Here is a 27191-nt window from a genome sequence, read left to right as displayed (position 1 = left end):
TCAACTTACCAGCGCCCTTGCCACCGATTCCACTGTTCTCGTTTTTTGCCTTCCGTAAACGCGATCCCATACGTTTCTGGACATGCCCAACACATTCTTTTTTTATCACAACAGGTTCACCGTTGAAAGGATCAATAGTAAGAATACCGTTAAAAGACTTCGAGTCGCCATCACCGATATATTTGACGAATTTTAATCCATGCTTTTCTTCAGATCGACCGAGCATTTCAACCACTGAGTCTACTTCCATTTTTCCAGCACTTCCTTTGTGATTTATTGAGCAAGAATTTGATGATCCTCGTACCAATCTTCGTAAGACGATATCAGTGTCTTGTTTTTTATTGTTCCAATAATTGTACCCTTGACAAAAACTTTACTTCACGATCGTGTCAATTACTTTTTTACTAAATTTACTAATAAGCGAAGTAACTCCAAAAAGTGAAGTGAACCCTCTTTTCTTCCACGTGCCGTCACCGGAAACTGTAAAATGTGTAGGGTCGGCGTTCGGATCTAAGCCTAAAATCATTTCTTTCTCTTCTTCCACAGCTTTAGATATAACCAGGTATTAACAATCGATGCAGTCAAATATAAATTATCTAGACAACTGTATTATGTACCAATAGCCAAACACTGTTCTGAATTCTTCAACTTTGCTGCTGATGCGCTTGTAAAAGATAAATCTTCTTCCAGAGTATATTTTTTTCCAATAAACCTCCGTTTTCTTGATCTGTCTGGACGATTTTTGCTGTTTCTACTACTTTTTCTATCCATATTAAAAACATTAATAAAATATTCACTTGAAATTTAAATTAAAAGAGTTCAGAAAGAATTTCTCACTTTTTCGTACGTCTTAACAGCTTTGAGGTTAACATGAAACTAACTCAAACTAAAGGCAAATTAAATAAAGATATTTTTATAATATGTTGCAATGACCTTCAAACTATTTAGAATGTGGCTATATGTACTATAATGCGAGATATAATGGAAATATTATTTATAAGAAAAAGGGAGAATTATTCATACTCAGGTAGCCCGCGCCTGCATCTGCCTATTGTTACAGCCGTCCGCTCAAACCAGTCTAGCTGTCGCGTCACTAAAATAGTTGTAACTTCGAAAATAATCCGAATTTTGAAAAATCCTTTTAGGGAGATATTTTGAAACAAATTTTGAATTTTGAAAAAAAAAAAATTTCGATTTTTTCAAATTTCTAGACTAGAATAGCCCCTTAAATTTAGAATTTGTTTATTTTCATTTAACATTTTATTTGCAAAATATTTCCAATATTAAGTTGTAATTTTGTTCTTTAAATAAAATTTTTTTTTTTCAAAATTTTTTTCATACAAATTTTTCTTTGATATAATTAAACAATTTTACATTAATTTAAAATTTATTTTGTAAAATATTTTCAATATTCAAACTTTTTTTTAATTTCTCGAAAGTTTTCTTCTCGAAACATATCTTAATTTTTATTTTTAAATTTTTTTAATTTAATTTTTATTTAAATTTAAAAATTTTTTATTTAAAAATTTGCATTTTAATTTAAACATTATTTTTTGTTATTATTTCCAATACAAAAAAATTATTTTGTTCTTTAATTTAAATTTTTTTTTATCATTCAAATTTTTTATTTTTTTCTTCTTAAACTTAAATTTTTATTTAAATTTTGAGTCTGTTTATTTTCAATTAACATTTTATTTGTAAAATATTTCCAGTATTAAGATATAATTTGGACCTTTAAAGTAAATTTTTTTAATTTTTTGTTTTACATTTCAAATTTTTTATACAAATTTTTCTTTTTTTTTTTATATATATTAATTAAAATTTTGTATATTAATTTAAAATTTATTTTATGAAATATTTCCAATATTAAGATTTCTTTTTAATATTACAACTGCTTTTTAATTTCTCGAAATTTTTCTCAATTTTTATTGATTTAATTAAAATTTGTTATTTCAATTTTAAATTTTTTTAACCTAATTTTTATGCAAATTGTAAAATTTTGTATTTAATTTAATTTTTTTTTATTATTTTATTTTAATATTTCTAATATTGACAATTTTTTTCTTTCTACTTTTGAAACCTTTTTTTAATTTTTTATTTAAATTAAAATTTATAGCTACAAAAAAACTCAATTTTAATATTTCTTAATTTGAATAAATTTTGTTTTTGTATTCAAAATTAGCGAATTCAATATATTCGTACACAGCTGAATTTGTTGCCGAAAGTATAGATTCACTCTTCGTGAAAATCGCTTCTATCTTTTTGATATATCCTGCCGGCAGTATTGATTGAACCCAAGAACTTTCGCATCAGTGTCGAGTTTCCTAAGCTGCGTACCATTTTTCCAACGGAATCTGATCAGTCTATACTGAGTTTTGGAAAAAAACAAAGTGAAAGTATTAGAAAAAAGCCGAACACAGCAAGAAAGTGACTGAGCAAAGCTGGTCGGCTCGGGGTTCCTCAAAACGACCTGTGCAGATACTGCGAGGACGAAGATGAGGAAGTATCGAGCAGACATTTGCTGTGCAGTTGTCCCGGTCAAGCCAGAAGTCGACTAGCTCTTCTAGGCTCTCCAACAATTGATAATCTTTCAGTACTCTCGAACCTGAAAATCGAATCTCTCATCAAATTCTCGAAACGAATTAATATCTTTGACCAAAATCTACAATAAAAATCTCGGTTAGGTGGGGAAATCATATAACATAATGAGCTCTAGGGCAACACAACGGACCCAACTTGCGGTCTATGTGGCACTCCGATGCGGGGTCACCCTTAAACCAACCAACCAACCTAAAGCTGGAGGAGTACCCCTGCATACAGGATGATTCAGAGATCCTTTACTTGCGAATGTCATAAAAGTATACAGTCCCCACCTACATACTTAGATCTTCTCGCCCTTTCTGATGGTGTTTTTGATGGTCGAAGAAGGGTGCAACTCTTGTGAGCCAAAGTAAAACCTCTTAGGGCAATTCATAAACGATATCCTCCCATGCGATCTGCTAGCTCAGTTATGGTCACAAACTTAGTTAAGTAATTCATACCCAAAGCAGTTCGAAGGCCGACTGATGTGCTGAAAGTAGCTCGCATGTCACTATGAGCTTCTGTACATATCCTACGCAAAGAAGTCCATGTTTTTAAGGATTAAAACATTCTTCTTAATAGATAAATCAAGTTTATCTTCATTAACCTATACATAAGTCACAAATCTTGGCATGGAGTCAGTTTTGATGCCGTTAATAAAGAATCTACAAACCTGGACGTACATAGCTAGCTTCCTAAACAATAGCTGACTTCGGATGAGGGGGCAATGGTGGCATACTATCATAGGGCATATGAAGGAAACAAGTGTCTATAACTCTGCTCTCAACGATTTCGAAGGCTACCCATATATGAGGGATAGAGGTAACAATCGGCAGTCGGCAATCGCCTCTAGAAGTTTGACAAGCAGGCGCCAGTGATCGAGAGCCTTCAAGTATGCATTGGAAATCACTGCAGGGATACCATAACAATTTATAGGCGACTTCCAGTATTGTCAAATTCATCATTTTAATTAAAAGTCTTTTTTCTATTAAAAAACTATTCTTTATTCGGTGAGTATTCCTTGGTTTTCAATTGAATCGATTAAACCCAAATGAAATCAAATTAATAACGACGTCTGTAGACGCGACGGCGGGCAGTCTTGTAACGGTAGCCATCAGCTCCGTGATATTCGATTTCCTCAGTGGGGGCAACAACTGGAGCTGGTGCTGGAGCTGGAGCGGGAGCTGGCACGTAGGTTTGGGCAGGTACATGAACTGGAGCTGGTGCTGGAGCGGGAGCGGGAGCTGGCACGTAGGTTTGAGCAGGTACATGAACTGGGGCCGGTGCTGGAGCTGGTGCAGGAGCTGACACATAAACTGGAGCTGGTGCTGGAGCTGGAGCTGGTGCATAGACTGGAGCTGGTGCTGGTGCAGGAGCTGACACATAAACTGGAGCTGGTTCAGGTGCTGGTGCTGGAGCTGGTACATGGAAGTGAACTGGAGCTGGTGCTGGTGCTGGGGCAGGAGCTGGTGCATAGACTGAAGCTGGTGCTGGAGCTGGTGCTGGAGCTGGTACATGGAAGTGAACTGGAGCTGGTGCTGGGGCAGGAGCTGGCGCATAGACTGGAGCTGGTGCAGGTGCTGGTGGCACATAGGTGCGATCAGGCTGAGCTACCGGAGCGGGGGCGGGTTGAGGTTGAACAAAGGACACAGGTTCCTGGTAGCTGTAACCCAGCTCGGAGACATCAGCGCTGGCGCAAGCCAGGACAGCGGCGAAGGCGGCAAGGAAGAATTTCTGTAAAGAGGAAAGAAAAACAGGTTAGGTATTTTTGAGAAAAATCGAATAAACATTTTTAATATTTTATGGCCTCTCAATGCTATGAGTAGAAATATAGTTCGGAGTAATTCGGAGTTTTAAAAAATTTTCGGAGTAGTTCGGAGTTATAATTTTTATTTAAATCATTGACTTTTTCTTAGATGTAGTTTAGTAGTTAATTAAAAACATATTTGAGCACTTGCACAGAAATTCGGAGTAATTGTTTTTCTATTCGAAATACGATTTTCTTTTCCTTAGACATTACTTAGCTATAAAATGTTGTACTTTCAAGACCTAATGATATCTAAATGTTTTCAAAAATTTTCGGAGTAATTCGGAGTTATAATTTTTATTTAAATTATTGACTTTTTCTTAGATGTCATTTAGTAGTTAATTATAAACATATTTTAGCACTTGCACAGAAATTCGGAGTAATTGTTTTTCTATTAGAAATACGATTTTCTTTTCTTTAAAGCGGAAATTGGTTAGCTGTAAAATTTTGTATTTGATTTTACGTACTGATTTGTGAAAGAATATTTAATATAATATTCTCACAGAAATTCGGAGTAATTGTACTTTGAATAAAAAAATATATTTAGTTTTAAACTGAAATTACATAGTTGTGCGCTCTAAAATTTTTAAAGTTGGATTGTGTGTAGTTGAATAATTTATTGAATACAATTAAACTAACTCATGTATCGAATTTCGGAGTAATTTTAATTCTTATCCGAAAAAATATTTATTGAGCTTGAAGCTCAAAACTTGTGTCAATCGTTTTATATAGAATTTAATAGTTTATTAAAAATTGTTTAACACTTTAGCCGAAATTCGGAGTAATTTCAATTGTTACCGAAAAAAATATTTATTTGGCTGGGAGCTTAAAAATCGTGTCCCTTCTTTTTGAGGAATTAAAAAAATTTTAAATAGTTTAATAGAAATTTTTCAACACTTTTACCGAAATTCGGAGTAATTTAAATTTTTAATCGAAAAATATAATTTTAATTTCTAATCGAAAATCCTGGACTTTTAGTGGGTTTTGTATTGTAGATTTCAGTTAATTTTAAATAATATGCAAGCAATATCAGAAAAATTCAAAAAAAATCGAAATTGTAGAATAAATTTTCAAAGCCCTTTTGAGCTTAATATTCCTTGTTTTACGAAATTTTTGTAGCACACATTTCTGAACTCTTTATACTATAGCTTTTTTTTTTTGGTTCGTTGTTTGTCACTGCGTTATTTTCACTGTTCTTTTTTTTTTTTTGTTTTTTAATTATAAAAAATTGTATCGAAATTATTTACCATTTTGTAATAAGTGTAACTAACTCCGTTCCCAGTGTGAAAACGTTTGATTGTAACTGCGCTAAGGGTTCGGCTTTTATAGACCTACCACGCACAATTTTTAGCCTATTTTTATTTAGCATTTTCGGCAAAGCAATAAACAGCGAAATATGATATCGAAAATTAGCATCACTTCGAAAGCAAACAGGTTTAGGCTTAATATTTCAAACGAAAACAAACTGTGACGAAAATACGCACGAAACCATTATTTAGTGAACCATCATCAAAAAAAAAAATAGCCGATAATCAAGGCAGAATATTCTCATGTCAAAATTTATAAAAACACATACGAATCTAAAATGGGCATGGGAAGATTAAAAAGTAAAAACTAAATACTCATAAAAAAGCCATTTACGAACTCTGCAGATATGCGAGCAGCCACTAACCAAAGCAGCCACTAATTAAAATTCATAAATATTTGGGATCTGCTCTTCTACTTATATTAGTTCATTCAACCGTTTACGCTTACAGCGGCTTTTACTCTTCTTCAGCCATTTTTGCCTTATTTCTTATTGAATTTGAACAAACGATTTTTATGGTTTTTTATTGTTCACCATTAAGTCAAACAAAACTAAAATTTTTACTAGAATTTAATAAACTAGAATTATTTATTTACATATTATGCACAGGGTGTCTCATTAAGATCAACTATTATGAGATTGGTCAGTCAGCGCTTATTTGAAAAGTTCCGACGTTTTTGTTATAGGCGCGAAAGCCTCTTGACGTTGGTCCAAGTCATGCGCCGAATTGCACGATTACGACTACGTCAGTTGAAGACATTTTCGAAACATCCCCCCAAAAGTGTCACAAGTATTTCAAAATCTCTGCATGTTGTGCATCCAAGTATTGCCCCCGACTAAACTCCGTAACAGACAAAAGCCGTCAAACAACTAGTCTGCACCACCGACATAGAAAAAAAGGCTCACAATTTAAAATAGTCAATCTTAAAGGGACACCCATTACACACATATTGTGTAGATATGCTAATTTCTGTACAAACCTCGTAGCAAAAACTCTAAAAGCAGCTTATAAATAGCCGGCGACAGATTAACGTAATATTTTTTTTTTTTTCTTTTTGTACTTTTATTTGTAAATTTCTAATGAGCGCTTTCAAGAATATACTTACAAGAATATAATAATATCCTCTGTCATTATCACTCTTATTGTAGAAACGTGTTTCGAATACCATTTCAGGCCATTAAAACTGTGAACTGAAAAAAACAATATTGGCTCAAAATAATAGTGGAAAATTTGCATTTACTCGTATTGATACAAAAATTTATTAGTTTTTTTCAATCTCAGTTTTTTTCTATGCATGGCGCTAAAAGTTTGTATAAAGAAAAAATTTAATTTGAAGATTTTTCAAAACAATTCAATTTTTAGCATAAAATTCTTTGAATACCTCATTTTTTCATACATCGAATACTTACTCCGAAACAGAATTCGGTGAAGCAAGTTAATGAGTTAGCTTGTAATTTTAAAGTAGTATGACTTTATGTGTAAGAAACAAGTGCCTGAATTTTTCGGAGTGATTTTGTAGTGTACGACTCATGTCATCCTACATTGCTATTGTTCAACATAATCAAGTGTTTGGGGACTTCGAATCAAACTATTTCTGATATTTACATCGAAACTAGTTTTTTTAAATTTTCGGAGTAATTCGGAGTACATGATCTTTGCCACGGAAAGCAATTGGTGCAGTTATTTGTTAATTCCGTACATGTAATGGTTCCTCCATTATCACAATTTGCTTTAAAAGTCTATTCCGAATTTTTCGGAGTATTTCTAAATAGTGGAAAGGTTAATACAGCAAAACAAGGGTGGAGTTTTCGTTTGTATACGGTAAAATATCTACTCCGAATTTTTCGGAGTGATTCGGAGTATTTCTAAATAGGGCAAAGGTTAGTAAGGCAAAACAGGGATACGTTTTTCGTTTACATATAGTAAAATATCTACTCCGAAAATCAAGGCATACAAACTATTTTTAATGAAACAGAATTTTAATTTAAGTCAATGTAATTTTATGTATCAAACTCTTGTTCCTCAATTTTTCGGATTGATTGGGAGCTCTGGTCATTATTGCCAGAGCGTGAGTTTCTATGTAGAGCATCCCAATAAGGAAAATTGTAAAGTTGCCTCCTAAGTATGGTAAAATATCTATTCCGAAAATCGATTAAAATTAATAAAATTATTAATAATGTAGAAAAAGTGAGTTTTAGGTCAGACTAAATTTACATGCATACGTATGTAAGTACATGGAATTCTAAATATCAAATTATTGCAGGTTTTGTTCAATTCTTTGGGTAATAAAATTATGCACTTTGGAAGGTGGTAGAAGATGAAGAATGGTCTAAAACTTCAAAAATTTGTTTAATATAATATAAAATATTATATATATAATTTATAAAATATAAAATATGTAAAATATTTTAATGCATTTTTTTCTAAATTTTATTGAATTCTAGAACAACTTCGGCAGTAGCAAGTGTTACTTAACAAGTCAGTTTGATGTTACTAATCAATAATAAACCGGTTTTCAATTTTTCGGAGTAATTCGGAGTGCTAAGAGAACTCCGAAAATCATCGTAGTAGTTGTTCAAAAGCTTTAAAGTTGCAAGCTTGACCAACTTCAAGTTATAAATCAATAGTAAGCCCTTGTTTCAATTTTTCGGAAAAACTCCGAAACTAAAAGAGTGTTACTTAAGTAGTCAGTCTGATGTTACTAATCAATAATAAACCGGGTTTCAATTTTTCGGAGTAATTCGGAGTGCTAAGAGAACTCCGAAAATCATCGTAGTAGTTGTTCAAAAGCTTTAAAGTTGCAAGCGTGACCAACTTGAAGTTATAAATCAATAGTAAACCCTTGTTTCAATTTTTCGGAAAAACTCCGAAATTAAAAGAGTGTCACTTAAGTAGTCAGTTTGATGTTACTAGTCTATAATAAACCTGGTTTAAATTTTTCGAAGTAATTCGGAGAGCTAAGAGAACTCCGAAAATCATCGTAGTAGTTGTTCAACAGCTTTAAAGTTGCGAGCGTAATCAATTTGAAGTTATAAATCAATAGTAAACCTTGTTTCAATTTTTCGGAAAAACTCCGAAACTAAATAAGTTGCGATAAAAACTTATTACAGCGAAGTTTTTATGATAATTCATAACAAATACTTTTTACGTATCTTAGTAAATTGAAGCTTTGAAATTTGTATTTAATGTCCGAGAAAATTATGGAGTTAATGATTCTTATTCAAAATATACGAATAAGTTTGTAGAAAATATTCTATAGGGTAAGCCCCACAGCTCCACTAATCGTACATTTTTAAATTGAAAAACCTCTTGACACTTTTCTCGCACACACAGCTAGCCATTTTATTTGGCAATAATCCCACCTAATCAACAGCAAAACTAGGGCCACAATATTAGCCACCAAATTTGTTGGTTTAATTGAAGTTTCGCCACAAAACTACTTAAAAGTAAATTTTTTGGTTGCCAACCTACGAGCGAAAAGCTAAACTTTGATTCGTTTCACAATGATTTTCTTAACAAACAGTACAACAACGAAAAATGTGTTGATGAAAGGTTGAAGGTTGAAAAGTTTACAACAAAATGGATTTTCCAACAATAATAAAAACTGCAGTTATAATACAGTTGCTTAACAGTTAAATCTGTAAATCGCTTGGGAACCATTTTCAAGTGAAATTAAAATGGGAATGTTCTGGAGTGGAGAAGCTAAAGTTGTGTTGTTAATAAAATTTCGCAAGCACTAAGAGGTATGGGGCAAGGGAGAGTGAGAAGTGAGTGGGGCAAAGGATATGCGGAAGGAAGTAATGGAGAACGAAGTGAAGGAAATATGTAAGAAAGCCAGGCGGTAATATAACCCAGTAACGAGCCAATAAAGAGAGTGGGCCGACTTATTAAGGGGCAAAAGCCAGTGAAGTTTTCTTTAAAATAAAAATAATTTTTACACAGAGGACTTGGCGCTTGTTGCCAGGCGCTACAAGTAAAATATAATAATAACAAAATTTTATTATCATAAGGAAAATTATTAATAAAAATTAAATGAAAATGACATTGAAATGTTGAGTAAAATTTCGAGAATGTAATAAAAAGCAAACAGCAAAAAACAAAAAGGATTTGCCTACAGTGAACGAAAGTGTACTGAATGAAGGTGCGAAAATTAAGGAGCAAAGAAAACATACACAAAATGAAAAAGCAAATGCCAGCCGCAGTCAAATTCGTTGGAATCTCCGAAAAGGATTTTAAAATATACTGAAATGCAAATGAGTTGAAAGTTGAAGTGAGAGGAAGTGGCGTACATACTTAGATAAGCCAAAGGTGTCAGTGCAGGATTTGTAGGATTACCGCAAGCTGTTTTCATTACAAGTTACATTTTCATTTTTTTCTCACTCATTTCGCATTGCAACATTCTTGTTGGATTGTTTAAAATCTACTGGAGCCAAAATTTGTTAATCAACAGGCAGCAAGATGTTGGACAAGATTTTGAGGTGCAAACAAATATGTTTGCATATAATTAGACTTGCATGAAATTCACAGAGGGAGAAGCTTGCGGGATAATGGTGAAGGAGAGAAAATTAGCAAATATTATTTAGGGATTTTCTCAGACTAATTTTTGAACACATTTGAAGAATTTCGCCTACTGTTGACGTTAGTAAAACGAAAGATTTGTATTTGAATAAAAGAAGATGGCTTTAGTTCTTAAGAGCAATGAGTTTAGGTGGTTTGTTGAGCTAATCGGTTTGAAATTGAGGATAAATTGAAATATTATAATAAAAGGAAAGAAATCAAATTGAGCGCTTAAATTGAAATGCGATATTAAAAGCAGTAAATTCTGATAATAAATATATGCATGCATAATACCTCGGGTTTAAAATAAAAGTTTCAAAGGGTATGTATTTAATTTTTAATAAATAAATAAATATGCAGAAAATTTTTCTTAAATAGCTTTACATATGTAGTTGCAAGCGTTGTTAGTTTGCTTGTGTAGTATTTTAAAATGTACTGGAATTTAAAATTCCATTTAAGGTTTTTAATATTTCGTTGCAAGTGTGATTTTGAGCATTCAGAACTACTCCGAAATGCGTGAAATCAAGTAAAAATACATGCGCTTGAAGCTTTAATTGATATTATTGCATCAGCAGCAATTTTTTGCATTTCGGAGTTATTTCCGAAATACTCCGAATTACTCCGAAAACTTTAATTGGCATTATAGATTTGGCGGCAATGTTTCTACATCTCTGAGTGTTTACGAAATATTCCGAATTACTCCGAAATACTCCGAATTAATCCGAAAACTTTTTAACGCATTCAACCTCGCACCCAATATGTATTAGACAATATTTGCAGTGAAGTATGTAAGGAAAAGCTAAATCCTTAGTCTAATTTATCTCCGAAAATTCTAAAATTATCTACCAAATTTTCGCTTGCTTACACATTCTCTACTTTCTAACACACAATGCTAATTATGTATACTCTGTATAGTATGGCTTGACTTAAGAGCAGTCTCAAAGTGAATTTGTATAATAAGCTTTTTGTTGAGCGGATTTGCCGGCACATAGCGTCACACGATCCTTAGTAGGTGGCTCTTTATTTTTAATTGCTGCATATAGGTATGTACTTTTATTACATGCGTATGAGCCATATGATATGCTCACGGAAATAGGCACGAGAATTTTACAACTGGGCTTTATTCTGTTATAATTCAGTGTTGAGAATAGTTCTTGAAAGATTAGTAGAGATAATTAGGACACGCCGACCCTGATACTTCAAGTTAGTATAGTAAAAATAAGACACGTTTTTTACCAATCTAACAGATGAAGATGTCAACTGCAGGCTAAACAAAGCAAGGGCGGCATTCTGGCGAATGGGGAGTTCGCAAATCTTCAGACGCGAATCTTCGGCTCATGCGCAAAGGCAGTATTGTTGTACGGAAGCGAAACATGGCTGGTCTCTAACACCATCACAAAGAGGCTACAATCCTTCATTAACAAATGCCTCCGCATCATCTTTTGGCCAAACACCAACAGTAACGGCGCATTGTGGAGATTAACGAATGCGGATCCCATCTTTATGCAAATCAAACGCAGAAAGTGGCGTTGGATAGGACGGTCACACATTGAGAAAACCACCAGATAGCATCACGAGAATGGCACTGGACTGAAACCCGCAAGGGAGCACGGATCGCGATCGACCAACAAACACTTGGAGAAAGTCGATGCTGCACGAACTAGCAGATGCCGACATCTCATGGGATGGTGCACAAAACACCCTCACAGAACCGTGTACGATGGAAGAGTCTTGTCGAGCCACAATGCTCCCGAGGGGAGTGAACAAAGAAAAAAAAAAACAAAAGTTCGCAGCACTCAAAGCTAAATTCTAGCCAACCTGATTTCTAAAAACAATGAACAAAAAGCAACGACTTCCGAAAATCTTCTTAAGTGCGCCAAAAGGCACTTCAAAAAAATCTGCCAAGGAGAAGATCACTTTTTTAAGTGCCTCTAGCAGCTTTCTGATCTTGGCTCCTTCTATAAAGCAGAAAAAATGTAGAAGATAATTCTTGCTCTCCCAAAAAATGCTTTATTCTCGTTACCTTTTTTGGCTTCAGCAAACTATTCGAACCCAATAAGTTATCAAGAGAAACATGAAAGGAAAGAATGTCAAAAAATATATATTTCTTCTCGGACGGAAATCATAAATATTTTTAGGTCCATATACACTTCAATACATTTTGAATGCAGTAAATTTTTTTCAAATCCTATCTGTGTATAATCTCAAGATATATCACTGGAAATATTTCTAAAACTACCTTGCGAGTATTAAGGAGCGCTTGGCTGGACAATTTTTTCAAAACAACATCGAAGTAAATTTTGAAATTCTCATTCTTTATATCAATCAATGATGAGTTTCAAAAAAATCTTAAACAACGTCGATTCACTTTTTGTTTCTTTTTTACATCTCCATTTATTTCATACAATCTGTTATAACAATAACAACAAGGAAAAGGTTATTTGCTCGGCTATTCGGATGAGTGGCAAGTAGGTTGTTAGGCTAGCATCTCTGGCTGAGGTTGTTTATTTCTTATTTCTAAAACTGTCGTAACTTTCAGGTCAGGGTGCAATATTTCGTTTCGTACAAACCATGGCGCACTGGCACACATGCGAAGCACCTTTCACTGAAATCTTTGTATAATGTCTAGATTTGATTTTGCAGCTGAGCCCCATCATAATTGAACTCCATACGTCCATATCGGTTTCATAATAGATTTGTAGATAAGCAACTTATTGTTTAGTGTAAGTGCTGAATTGCAGTCCAAGTTGCTTTCGCTTTAAAAATATATGCGATCGCCAAGTAAGGTCTAATAGAATACCTAAATATTTGGCATTATCTGTTTGAGGTATTGGAACTCTGTTAAGAGATACGGCAAGACATGAGCCGTTTCGAAGTGTGAATGTTATCTGCGCCGATTTGCTTTCGTTAGCTTTTACCCGCCATTTTTTTATCCAGTCGCTAACACTGTTAAGGTTTTCTTGTAGGTAATCAGAATAATTGAGGGAATGGTGGGTACTCCTGGAAATGACATCAGTATCATCTGCACACGGGTGGGCAGGAATGAGATTTCTTTGCGCAATTATTGGATTTAACCTTTTTTCCAAGAGTTTAGAGGCAACAGGCAATAGACTTATTGGCCTGTGAATGGAGACTGCGCTCGGTGTCTTCCCTGGGTTTTGTATAAGGATGATTTCAGAAACTTTCCACTGAGTTGGGAAATACTCTTGTCTGATCATCGCGTTAAATATAATGGTGAGAAATTTGTATCCATATATGGGCAGTTCTTTTAAGACATTACTAGATAAGTATGAAATGAGGTAGATACCTATGAAATGAGACTTTCAGAGTATTTTTAAACCTTCCCAAATGTCTTGTTTTTTCGCCTGTCATCTGTCAACAATATTCAGTTCCTTGTTTGTTACGTTTCATACAGTAATGCATTTTTGTCGCTCTTAAAAATTTCGAATTTCGTGCCTTCAAACTACGATTTGCGGACATAGTGAAACCACTTGTGAAATGCTGCTCTCCCAGTTCAAAAGGAAGTCTTTTTTTCATCGAATCGTTACGGGTGATGAAAAATGGGTGTATTTCTCCAATCTCAAGCGGAAACGGTCGTATGGCCCGCCCGGCCACAAGCCAAAAACAACGACCAAAGCAAATCGCTTCGACCGCAAGGCAAAGCTGTGTGTTTTCTGGGATCAACGTGGCATGATTTGGTACGAGCTGTTAAAACCAGGTGAAACAGTTGACGGTGCACGCTACCAACGACAATTGGCCGATTTGAACAGCGCTATACACCGAAAACGCCCAGAATATGCCGATCGGCGTCACAAAGTAATTTTTCTTGATGATTTTATTGATGACAATGCACCGCCACATCGAACGACCCGGGAATTGGTGGAGACGTACGATTGAGCACCTCTGGTGCATGCGGCTTACTCACCAGACTTGGGGCCTTCCGATTATCATTTGTTTGCATCGATGGGCCACGCACCTTCCGAGCAGCGCTTGAATTCTTGCAAAGAAGCATAAAAATGGCTCGATGATTGGTTTGCGGCCAAAGACGGCCAATTCTTTTGGCGCGGCATCCACAAATTGCCTGAGAGATGGGAAAAATGTGTCGCTAGCGATGGCTATTATTTTGAAGTTTGAATTTGTAACCATTTTTTGTTAATAAACGTTTGAAATGGAAAAAAAGTCTCATTTCAAAGGTATCGTCGTTTTGGCTTTAAGAGTTTTGGTTGCTGCGTATTTAACTTCTTTCCAGTTAAATCGTACAGTCGGAAAATCCATTTGAAACGGAGCTGAGAGAAATTCGTTAAATTCTGAATCTACCTCCGCACTTTGACTCGGAAACGGTTGGAAAACATTTGATAGATGTTTGGAAAACTCTATTGCTTTTTGTATATCAGTTTTTGCCCAATTGTCGATTTATGTCGAGCAGATTATTCTGGTATTCGTCCACAGTATTTTTATCTCACCATACCTTTTCCGCTATTCTTTCCCATCCGCTATCCATTCCCATCCATTCCGTTTGCCATCCAACTCAGTATTCGTCTGCTGCCCTGCATGTCGTATAACTGTAATTACTTACAGCCATACACTTACCAAAGTAGTTCGGATTAAGTGAATTTTTATAACCTTTAATACGATTACATACTTACACTTTTTTAAAAGCACATAAAGCAAATTTTTCTACGCTTTAGCTGCGTTTTCATGTCACGTACGTGCCTTTAATAAATTACGTACTGGCATTGCGGAATGCGTCCAGAACGCACGCGTTAAACCGGGGAGGAGAAGGGAGATTGAGAGAGTGAGTGAGACAATGATGCAGCGAATTAAGTATAGCTTTTAAAGAAACAAAGTCAAAGCAAGAAATGTGCAAAGACCATTGCAAAAGTATTTGAAAAGAAAAAATTACTAGAATGTCTTGAAGAATTTAATAAAATTTAAAAATATTAAAATTGAGATATACAAAACCTAAAGTCTGGCGATTGAGACAAAATTTAAGCAAGCAAAATGATACATTTTTTAAGGAAGCTACTGATATATTTACCATCATTGATAGTTACGAAGAAATTTTTTCCATGCTTGCATGAATTTCTCAGCCCACTTAGCACTTTATCTTAAAAGCATATTTTCCATACCGGTTTATCGGTCAATTGGCTTGTGAGCTCGCCACCTTCCATGCTTTCAATTACATAACCAATTGAATATTCAAACACTTTAAAAGCGATCAGCTCAAGTCAGAAGCATTAATATTCAACACCAATCAATTGTATTTGCATAAAAGGAAAAAAACCGAAGAACAAACAAACTTAAATTAGTGGATTTAGTGGCTTAGAAAAAACTAATTTAGTATTCTCAGGTTTAATGTTAGCTCATGGCGAATGTTTTTCTCAAACTGAGTTGGTTAAGAATTATGTTTAGTCACTCTCATAACGCGATGTGTGGATAGTACATATTAAAATTAATAAGGACCATTTCGGAGTGCTTTCAAACTGTCTTCTAACAACCAAAGACTTGCCTTATATGCCGTTTAATAAACAGATACCAGTTTTGTAATTTTTTTTTTTTTTTTAGGCATTAAAAAATGATGCAAAAATAAAATGTAAATGAGAAATATTTTATGTAAAATACCCAATCTATTTAATATTTTAATTAGAAATCATATTTGCAGCTTATAAGTCATTGTACTCGTAGTAATGTAATAAATTGGCTTTCATGAAAAAGTTGTATTTGCATGAATTTTACTCATTAAACTAAGTTCTAGTATCATATGCATCGTTTAAGAGTAACTTGGAAGTGTTCGGAATAATTTCGGAGTTTTTTCGGAGTACTTAAAAAATGATTTTCCATATTTAGCCTAACTCTTGAGCATGAAAATGCAAAAGAAATTTTTAAAGTTCTTTCGGAGTGCTTGTTTTTCAAATTAGAAATAGAAATAATACGAAAAAGTTGAACAAATATCATTTCTAATTCACATTTGTGCATTGTTAAGAATAATTTTTGCAGCTTATAGATCATTGTATGTACTCGTATTAATATAATAAATTGTTTCTTTTAGCAAATAGTATTAAATTTCTAAACTACCGGCTTTCATGAAAAAGTTGTAATTGTATGATTTTTACTCATTAAACTAAGTTTTAGTATCATATGCATCGTGTAAGAGCAACTTGGAGTTTTTCGGAATAATTTCGGAGTTTTTTCGGAGTACTTAAAAAGTGATTTTCCATTTCTAGCCTAACTCTTGAGCATGGAAATGCAAAAGAAATTATTATATTTCTTTCGAAATGCCCAGATAGTGTCCATAAAACTTGTTTTTCAAATTAGAAATATAAATAATACGAACAGTTGAACAACTATCTTTTCTATTTCGCTTATGTGCATTTTTAGGAATCATTAATCATCTCATCAATTAAAAATCATTGTACGCATTACTAAACATTTAATAAATTGAAGATTACGTTTTTGGCAGCATACATTATGAAATTTTTAAGCAACCGGTTTTCATCAATGTGGTGTTTGTATAAATTTTACTGGTTCAACAAAGTTTTAGAAGCACATGCAGCAAGTTAGTAAAGTTTTCGGAATAATTCGGAGTTCTTTCGGCGTACTTAAAACGAGTTATTCGTTATTTAGCTTCATTTCTGAGCAAGAAAATGCAAAAAAAAAATTATTATAGGTCTTTCGGAGTACCCAGATATAACAAATATCTCTTCTATTTCGCTTATGTGCATTGTTAAGAATGTTTTTCCCAGTTTATAGATCATTGTACACATTACTATATAAAAAATTGATGATTACGTTTTTCACACCATATATTATTAAGTTTCTAAACTACCGGCTTCATGAGCAAAGTTGTATTTGTATGAATTTTATTCGTTGAGCTAAGTTTTAGAGTCATACGCATCGTTTAAGAGTAAAGTGAAAGTTTTCGGAGTAATTTCGGAGTTTTTTCGGAGTCCTTAAAATGTGATTTCCCATATTTATCTGAATTTCTGAGCATGAAAATGTCAAAAAAAATGATTATATATTATATTGAAGATAACGTTTTCCGCAGCATACATTATGAAATTTTTAAACTAAGGGTTATCATCAACATTAGTGCTAATTTAATAAATTTGACTGGCTAATTCGAAAATTTTTGGGAGTTTTTTCGGAGTAGTTAAAATCTGATTTTCCCAGTTCAGTATAATTTCAGACCACGTAAATGCACGAAATTTTATTAAAACTCTTTCCTCTATCCATACAGAGCTCATAAAACTTGAAGCCCCAAAGGCTTGTGTGAAGCGGCGTAATTTTAGCTAAGCAGTTGCATATGCGACTTCTTATCTAAAATTTTAATAAAATTTGGTTACTGCGAAAAATACCATTTAAAATTTTTCGAAACATTTTCGCACTCTTATTTCACACATAAAATTGGCATGCGTGTTGGAACGCATCATTATTTGATAATTAACCATTTTTCGGCATATTTTCGGAGTAAATAAAATCTGCCACAAAACACTTAAAATTAATTTAAAAATTATTATTTCCTAAATTTCCATGTAATTCATGGAATATCATTTATGAAAAAATTTTACTTTTCGGAATTATTTCTACATACGCTATTTATTGGTAGCCTTGCAAGTAAGCTTTTTAAATTTTATTTTTATTTATTTTTTGTTGTAACTTATATAATAACATGTTTTTTATACAAGTTCCAAAAAATTGCAGCGCTAGCAACGAAGGCCATCAGCTATGAAAGAATTGTATTTTGTGGCTACCCTCAAATAATATTTCCACTCCCCTAATTCCCCCTGCCGTTTTAGTGGGCATGTTGCCAAATTTCTGCGCATGCCTAAAAGTATGCCAGCAATTTTTGCAGTACAGTTAATAGTGTCCCCCTAGTCATATTCTCAAATCATTCTTGGTATGTTGCTAAATGTGCACTTGGACAACTCTGGTCATATGGGTAGTGTGGCCGAGCGGTCTAAGGCGCTGGTTTAAGGCACCAGTCTCTTCGGGGGCGTGGGTTCGAATCCCACCGCTGCCAAGAATTTTTTTTCTTTTTTGCAATCTTTCAATAGATTTTTGGTGAAGATGTTTTTATTTTGTGTATTTTTATTTAACTAACGCATGTCATACTTGCTTTTAATATGACATTTTGAAATGCAAGATGGCGCAAAATTAATCACCCTTTCGGAAAATTTCTAATCTTTGCAGATGACAATCATTTTTCATACTTGTGAACTAGACAGCTGCAGCATATAAACAGAGAAGTAATGGAGCTCGTAGAGGTTAAAAAAAGATCTAATTAATCAAAATGACTTTTTTTTAATAAAAAGGTTATTGAAAAACAAATTGGGTGTCCCTGTAGATTTTAAATGGTTTCGAAGTTTTTTTACAATATATATTATATTATTTTATTTGTTCATTTATTTACATATTTTTTAATTGAATGGTATTATTTTTTGTTTTGTTTTATTATTCTTTACTTTCTTTTATTTTTCTTTATTTTTTTAATTTAATGATATTAATTTTTTTATGTAATAATACTTAATTTTTTTATATATTCTTTTATTTACATATTTTTTTAATTTAATTGTATTAATTTTTTTATTTCATTTTAAATTAATTTATTTTTTATTTTATTTTGTATTATTTTATATACTTGATTTTTATTTTGTTGTTTCGTTTTGTCTCATTTTATTTGCTTGAATATACTTTTCTCCACTTCGAAGCTGTTGCGTTTTTTTATTTTTAATGCCTTTTATTTTGCTTTCTTTATTGACTTATTTCAATTTTTTATGTTTTTTGACATATTTATTTAAATTGTTTCAAGTTTTTTTATGTTTATGTGAAATTTTTTGTTACGTTGTTATGTTATGCTATGTTTTGCTATGCTATGTTGTATTTTGTTATCTTGTCTTGTGTTATGTCGCGTTTTTTCACTTTATTTCATTTCATTTCATTTTTGATTTTTGTGAAAAAGCTGGTTTTCCCTCCGTCTCTGATTACTTTTGAGGTATCTTATTAATCGTTTTGAGTAAGCGGCGAGTTGCTGCACTTTCCTATCAATTATCTCGGATAGTTGGTCAATTTCTACAGCCTGAGGTTTAAGCGGCGTGATGATTCTTGATATATGCCTACACAATCTTTTAGATCTAGCACCATTTTTAAATGAAGTAAAGATTCTCTTAGACCGGCAATTCGTGTTTCGAGTCTTCTTTGCCACTTGGGAACTACTGGTGTTTTTTGCGTCGTTGTACTTTTAAATGTTTGTACCTTTGGGTGCTTCCCCAGTAATCATACAGTAGTGAGGGCAGAAACATAAATAAGAGTGTTAACATATTCCATGTGGGTGCTATTGGCGACATATGCTGGCAGAATTTTCGAGTTAAGTGTTTTTACCACTTCGTTTAACTTTTCCGATTCGCCTAATCGGGGTATCCTTGGTCCATAGGGATCCTAAGGATCCATACCTTCATAATTCGCCAGATAATAATTGAAAATGTCTTTTACCCCCCGTTCTTCAATAGTTTCGGGACTATTGCTTTCAGTATTTTCAGAAATCAAGTTAATTTCAGGTCGTACGTTGGTGATTTCCTCTAAATTTTCAGGCTGTGGGTGGCGTGCTTCGGTTATATCTGGTGTTATTTCTTCTTCGCTTCTTTCCACTCCTCGTAGCTCGTTGCGTATTGCACTTTTAATTTCTTCTTGCTTTTCTTTTCTTACATATTCTTGTAGCAAGGCTATTTTCGGTAAGCTTCCCATTCAGATGTCTGTATCTTCTTAGAAACAGGTCTAGCATTCTTTCACGATAGGTCGTCATGTGCTCCGGTTCTTCACAATTTGTGGAAATGTAGTAGCAGCGCAGGACATATTCAATCATTTCCGTTGTCCATTGAATACGCTGTCGAACACGGCCTGCTCTTGTGGTCCCAAAATTAACTTGAGAAACACTTGTCGCAGTGTTGGGGTTTTCGTGTTGTACCACTGGCGACTCCGCTATCTGATGTTGATGCGCAGAGCCCTCGCCGGCAGCCGTGGCTTCTGCCGACACTTGAGCGAATATTCTTGCTCGGCTGGAATCATTAGATGCCTCAATAATGCGGCTCTCCGTTTTTTGAAACGGGTAATTACATTTTAAACCTTCTGGCAGGTGGTTAACAGATTTCCTTCTGGGTTAACTGTGTCCTTCAAACATGCATTCACACAGTCGGCATGTTAGGCATTTTAGCGGTATGTTTTCTTCTGCGCTGAAACTTCGGAGCCGTGGAGTCGTTACTTCCAGCATCCCTCAGTGAGGGATGTCCGTGCAGGGTCATAACTAGGGGCCACGGGGTTGTCGAGCCCGTCAACTCTCTATGAAAGATGCCCTTGCGGGCTATTTTATTTTATTTTATTTATTTCTTTTCACATTTTTTTATTTTATTTTATTTCATTATATTTTATTTTATTTCTTTATATTTTTTTTTTAATTTTATTTAATTTTATTTTTTTTTTGTTTTATTTTATTTATTTTTTTTATTTTATTTTTTTTCATAATATTTATATATTTTTTTATTTTAGTTTTTTATATTTCTATTAGTTTAATTTTATTTAATTTTATTTTATTTTTTTATTATTTTATTTAATTTTTCTTAATTTTTTTTTATTTATTTTTTTTATTTTATTTTAATTTTTATTAATTTTTTTTTATAAATTTTTTTTTTGTATTTTATTTTTTTTATTCTATTTTATTTTAGTTTTTTATATTTCTTTTAATCTAATTTTCTTTAATTTTTTTATTTATTTATTTATTTATAATTTTTTTATTTTTTTTTTATGTATTCCATTAAATTACACTAAATGATCCCGAGATTATTATTAGATGCATAGGTATATGTGTGCGTGCATATGTATGCCCTTACCTGCTTTTTTATAATTCTATATATTTTATCAACTCATAAAATTGCTTCAGTTTCTGCCACTAATCCACGTGCAATGAACCTGCATGCAATTGCAAATGCTCATCCAAGTTTTGTTTTTTCTGCATAACCTTTCAATCTGCAAATTGAATTTCGAGTTGTAGCCATTCAAACGAGTTATTCATCAAAAACTTTCCCCAGTCACCGGCGCAGAAATGCACCCGCCTTTCATTAAATAAATAATATAAATTTTCGCTTGATTGTGACTTGGCGGAGAAAAAGTTGTGAATAGCCTTGGCGGATGCTGCAGCTATGTTTGCAGGTATTTGCAACACGATTTAGTTAATACGATATGGCGATAGAGCAGCCTGCCCGAGAAGAATATTTCCTCCTACTAGCGGCAGACTTGAAGCTGTTGTTGAAAACTAATATTTTCACGCACGGAAATTCCATTGCCTTGCATTCGTATGCTTATAAATAAACACATGTAGATGTGTATGTGTGTGAAAAAATATATAAAATTTCCTTGAACAAAATTACGGCCATTTTTTTATTTATTTTTTTCCAGCTAATGCTAACTTTCAAAAGAAAACTCGCCTCAACGCATTCAATAAAAGTTGTTTGCCAGCATCGCTTGAACTGAAAAGTTTTTAATGTGTTTCGTATGCATTTTTGAGGCTGATGAAATGCAGCAGCGTAATCGCAGTTTGCATCGCTTAATTTTGTTATTTTCCTTGTTAGTATTCCTGAACTGTGAGGAAATGCAGTTAAGGTAGTAAAAATGAAATACATACATTTCTTCGAGTTCCGTACACTTGAGGACAATAAAATAGGTGTGCGGCCTTTTGACTAGTTTTGGCTATTTTCCCTTTGTTCATTGAGTGTCTATTCATTTTGTATAAAAGTGCAACTTATAAATAAAAAAAAAACAATATAAATCGTTTTTCCAAACTTTCTACAAAAAATTATGAAAATCCGGCAAATTTTCACCAAAATTTTTAAATATTTAGTCAGAATTTCTAGAACATTTTTTGGAACGCAGTTTCATAGCCCATTCAATTGCAGTGCAATAAAGTGTAAGTTGCAAGTGATTATAAAATACCGTTGATTTTTGACATTTTTTTCTTTTTCGCTGTCAGTGGCAAACATTTCCTTCCAAGTAAATACGATCGACCATTTTTTATATGGCAGTGAAAAAAATTTTTTTTAAATCAACGGTACTTTGTAGCCACTTGCAATTTGCACTTTATTATACTAGATTTTAATAGGCTATAAAACTGCATACCAAAAATTTATAGAAGAAAATTCTGTTTAAAAAGTTTGAAATTCTTACACAATTTTTACAGAATTTTCATTATTTTTTAAAAAATGTAAAAGGTACTTTTGAACTTTTATAAAAAATTAACACACACTAAATACACAGAAAGCAAATAGCCGAAAGTGATGACCTTGACTTCGTTGAAAGATTTCCCTACAGTCTCAAGTTATTTTTCGAGGGTTCTCTTCCAAGCGCTTTTTTTCTACTTCCTTGGAGGCTCCAATCGAGTGCTTCTCTGCATATTTCGAAGTCTATGGCCAATTCACCTCCATTTCCTCTGCTTTATTTCAGTCTGGACGCTTAACTGCTTACAATTCGCCCAAAGCTCTCTGTTGTCGATTGTTCTGGGCCACCAAATCCGCAATAAATGGCGACTTAAACTTTTATCGACAAAAACTTCCAGCTTATTTGCGAGCAAGTCTGCCAGAGCCAGGTCTCACAGCCATACAAAAGCACCGATTTTCCATATCTTGTTCAGCTGAGCAAACGCGCCGCGAGTTTTTGCGATTCAGCTTTGTATGTCATCTGCTGCGTCTCCGTCTGTAGAAATTACACTTCCCATGTAGGTGAAGTTGTTGACGTTTTGAATGCTGGAATTCATAACGCTAAAGCTATTGCTTGGATCCGCAAAATTTAGTTTAAGCGATTTCGTTTTTTCCCTGTTAAACTTCAGCCCGACTTGTTTGATTCTTCCACCAAAACGTCGAGCTTCTTCTGCATGTCGGGATGCTTTATTGACAATAGGCAGAGAGCATCGGCATAATCAATGTAGGTCTTCAAGATGTTCGCTGAAGTGCCATTGTACGCCTCTGCGGCATCCGTCTCAGATTTTAAAAGCACGTCATTGAGCACGATTCGGAACAGCTTAGGAGAAATCAGGCAACCTTGCCAAACACCAGTTATACATAGGGTCAAAGGTGGACGATAGACTTTCATTATGTTGAACTCTGCATTTCAAGCGTGCATTTGAACCCTGCCATCTGCTTCACGATTCCATACTACGCTTGATGGAAGGCTTTTATCCAGCTTTTTAAAGACATCTACGATCCGAGGACCTAACATCGAATCAGATCACTGCCCGTTTGCAGCCAAGATACACACACTCTTCTACAGGGTGGGCCATATAGCGTTTGCTTTTTGAACCACCTATTTTTTTGAGAATGCTAGCACAAATGACATGTCAAATGTGTTCATAATTTACTTAAAGGTTTGACATTTACGAAATGGAACGCTATACGCTTGAACAAGATTGGGAAAAATTGAAAACCTATTTCCAAAGTTGTCAGTCTTCTACTCAAACTGTGAGAAATTTGAAAAAAAATTCCAAAAAAAAGATTTGCCAACAAGACAGTTTGTGGATCAATTTGTTAATCGTGTTCGTGAAAGTGGATCGTTAATGGATAAAACAACACGTGGACGTGCTCCTACACTGCGTACACCCGACAACATTGCTGCTGTAGCCGAAAATGTGCGTGAACATCCAACGTCCTCAACTCGTCATCGTTCTCAAGAATTGAACATTTCACGCACTTCTTTGAGGAGAATTTTGCATAAAGACCTCGGTATGAAGGCTTACACAGTTCAATTGGTGCAAGAACTGAAGCCTAATGACCATCCAATGAGTTTTCGGTTCGCTCAATGGGCAGAAAATCGTTTGACCGAAGATGGGCATTTTTACCGAAAAATCATCTTTTCTGATGAAGCTCATTTTCACATCGGTGGCTACGTCAATAAGCAAAATTGTCGGATTTGGTGCTCAGAAAATCCACACGTTACTGTAGAGAAGCAAATGCATCCACAACGAGTCACTGTTTGGTGCGGTTCTTGGCCAGGCGGCATCATCGGGCCATTTTTTTTCGAAAATGAGCGAATTTTTGTTTCCAAAAATTGAAGAGGATGACATGGACGACGTTTGGTTTCAACAGGGCGGTGCAACTTGTCACACTGCCAAAGTTACACTCGAACTTTTGGCTACCGTTTTTGAAAACCGAATAATCAGCCGAAATTCCGATATCAATTGGCCACCATGGAGCTGTGATTTAAGCCCGTTGGACTATTTTTTGTGGGGAGCCGTTAAAGACAAATGCTATGCGAACCATCCAGAGACGATTGATGCTTTAAAACACGAAATCGAAGTTGCCATTCATGAAATTGGAGCCCAAACAATCGAAAATGGGTTGATCGAATGGCCTCCTGTAAAGCCAGTCGTGGCAGTCATTTGAACGATATTATTTTTCATTCATAAATGGCAATGTTCAATCTTCAAAATAAAAAAAAAAAGTTTGAAAAAATATTGATACGTTTTTTTTATAGCTGATTCAAAAAGCAAACTTTACATGGCCCACCCTTTATGTAGCAAAATATTTGCTTCCAACATCTCAAACGATGTCAATATCAGATGAGGCGTCTCTTGAAATATTTGAGAGAATTATTGTGGGGCAGATTACTCCAAAATCACTAATCTCATCCGATATAATATGACGATCGTAGAATATCACGTGATTTAGAGTAAGTGACTTTAAAACCATTTTTTTTAATTTAAAGAGATACATGAATACTAGGGCGGGTCGGTTTAAAAATCGCTCATTGCTCTGTGAAAATCGTATTCTAGGGATCAAAATAAGAAACTTTGCCGAAGGAACCATACCTCTAAAACGAATTCTGATGTCCCCCAATTTGGGTCGAACGAAAAATCCCACTTTGACCCATTTAGAGTGCTTCAATCGAGTCCAAATGTATGACCGACCCACACTAACTTTGGACGGCCCATCCACCCTTGCCAGTGGCACACCCCCTGGAACTCCGCTGGGGGGTTCCCCATACAATCATTTCAAAATATCACCATTTTTGGCCTTTACATGAGAAAAGAAACTAAAAAGTTCGACCCAAATTGGGGGACATCAGAAATCGTTTTAGAAGTATGGTTACTTCGGCAAAGTTTCTTATTTTGATCCCTAGAATATGATTTTCACAGAGCAATGGGCGATTTTTTTGCCTCCCCACAAATCGACCCGGCCTAATGAATAGGTACACCAATAAGCGAGTTCAGTAAGGTAAGCCTGCAGCCTAAGCACTGGGTATCTTATTGAGGCAAACATTTTACCTTTTTAGTGTGGTTTTTGGAATGGTAAAACTATCATTCATCAGAAATTCACAAACGCGAAGTTTTGAAAAATATTCAGAAAAAAATCGAAACACACCATCCCTTTATCTATTTATTTTAAAGCTACTTTGGAACCATGCGAAAAAATTGGCCACCCAGAGAAGTTTGATACTTCGTTGCATGCGATGTTTTATTTGGACAATGAAATTAGGAGTTACGATTATCCCATTTTGCAAGAGTCTTATCCATTTTGAAGGTAATTTCAAAATTCTGCGTTTGAAGAAAAAAAATTGCATATCGGTAGGAAAAACTTAAAAGACTAACTTTCACAAACCCCACTGGAGACCAGTTTTGTAGGTAAAAGAAAATTTTGCTACTATGTACTTGAAGATTTGGCAATCGCTTGGGTCAGATCTGAATTGTACGATAAATTCACTAGAAGCTCCCTTTGAAGCCCTGGAAACTTCAGACTAAGCTAATTTTTCAAATCAAAATTCATTGCCGATAAGTTGAAAAGTACTTTCGCTCACTGGTTTTGGGTATTCAGGCGGGAATGTACAAATTTTTACAATAAAATGAGTTGAAAAAGAAAATTTCCTAGTTTAAGGCATTGAGTAAGTAATAACATAGAGCCACAATCTCACACAAAATTTATTTTGTATGTTACGTACTGGCACCCAATTTCCCCGCAAATAGACTATCCGTCACCTTTTTACATTAAGTGAGGAGTATAAAATAAGAGTATACGCAAATAATCGTGTCGAGTAATAAAGGCGACTGAACTCTGGAATATAAGCTACGATGAAATCCTTCGCATAGAGATGCCTGAGGATGTGCATTAAGTGGGATACGCAGATGACATTGCAGCTGTAATAATCACCCGAAACACTGACGAAGCCAAAAGGAAGTTAAGTCAGGTGATGATACGAGTTCAGACATGGCTAGAAGACCATGGATTAAAGCTGGCCACAGAGAAAACAGAGCTAATCCTTCTAACGAACAGACGTATCCCATAAGAAGTAGACATACAAGTACTCGATGCCACTTTATCGACAAAAAGAGTGGTCAAGTACCTAGGAGTACAATTAGATACAAGGCTAACTTACTGGGCGCACATAAACTATACTGCCACAAGAGCTGCCAAAGTAAGCGGCATGTTAAGTAAGCTCATGGCACACCTTGGAGGTCCAACGCAGAACAAGCGAAAACTTTTAATGGACACGACGAACTCGATTCTCTTATACGGATGCGAAATATGGGCAGATTCGCTAAGGGTGCAATGCCGGCGGAAAACTCTGCAATCTGTGCAACGCACCTGCGCTCTCAGAGTGGCTTCGTCATACAGAACAGTATCTGAAGTAGCGGTGTTAGTTATCAGCGGAACCAGCCCTATAGATATTCTAGCACAAGAGCGCAAACGGAGATGGGAGGCAAGCAGCACAGGAATCCCAGTACCACGCTTCTCCGATATTAGAGTTCAAACGCTCACACTTTGGCAGGCAAGATGGAACTCTGCACGGTATGGTAGATGGACAGCGAAACTAATACCCGATCTAAAAAAGAGGGTAGAAAGAAAGCACGGTGAGGTTAACTAACTATTACCTCACACAGTTTTGTCCGGACATGGGTCCTTTCGCAAGTA

General features: G+C 34.5%; 1 protein-coding gene and 1 non-coding gene across 2 annotated transcripts; one reads left to right on the top strand and one right to left on the bottom strand.

The window, feature by feature from the left end:
* Window positions 1-3596: 3596 nt before the first annotated feature.
* LOC128867181 (skin secretory protein xP2-like) lies at window positions 3597-19992 on the bottom strand. The gene is made up of 2 exons (XM_054108277.1): window positions 19741-19992; window positions 3597-4314 (listed from the first exon to the last, which is right to left on the bottom strand). Exons 1-2 carry the CDS (start codon window positions 19990-19992, stop codon window positions 3643-3645), a joined length of 924 nt encoding a protein of 307 aa, XP_053964252.1. The 3' UTR covers window positions 3597-3642.
* On the top strand, window positions 18190-18271 carry Trnal-aag (transfer RNA leucine (anticodon AAG)). The gene has a single exon. It is a non-coding gene; the product is annotated as a tRNA-Leu (tRNA).
* Window positions 19993-27191: the final 7199 nt, after the last annotated feature.

The sequence above is a fragment of the Anastrepha ludens genome, chromosome 6, assembly GCF_028408465.1.
Source record: "Anastrepha ludens isolate Willacy chromosome 6, idAnaLude1.1, whole genome shotgun sequence".
Taxonomy (NCBI): domain Eukaryota; kingdom Metazoa; phylum Arthropoda; class Insecta; order Diptera; family Tephritidae; genus Anastrepha; species Anastrepha ludens.
This window is presented reverse-complemented; position numbering and strand designations above follow the sequence as displayed.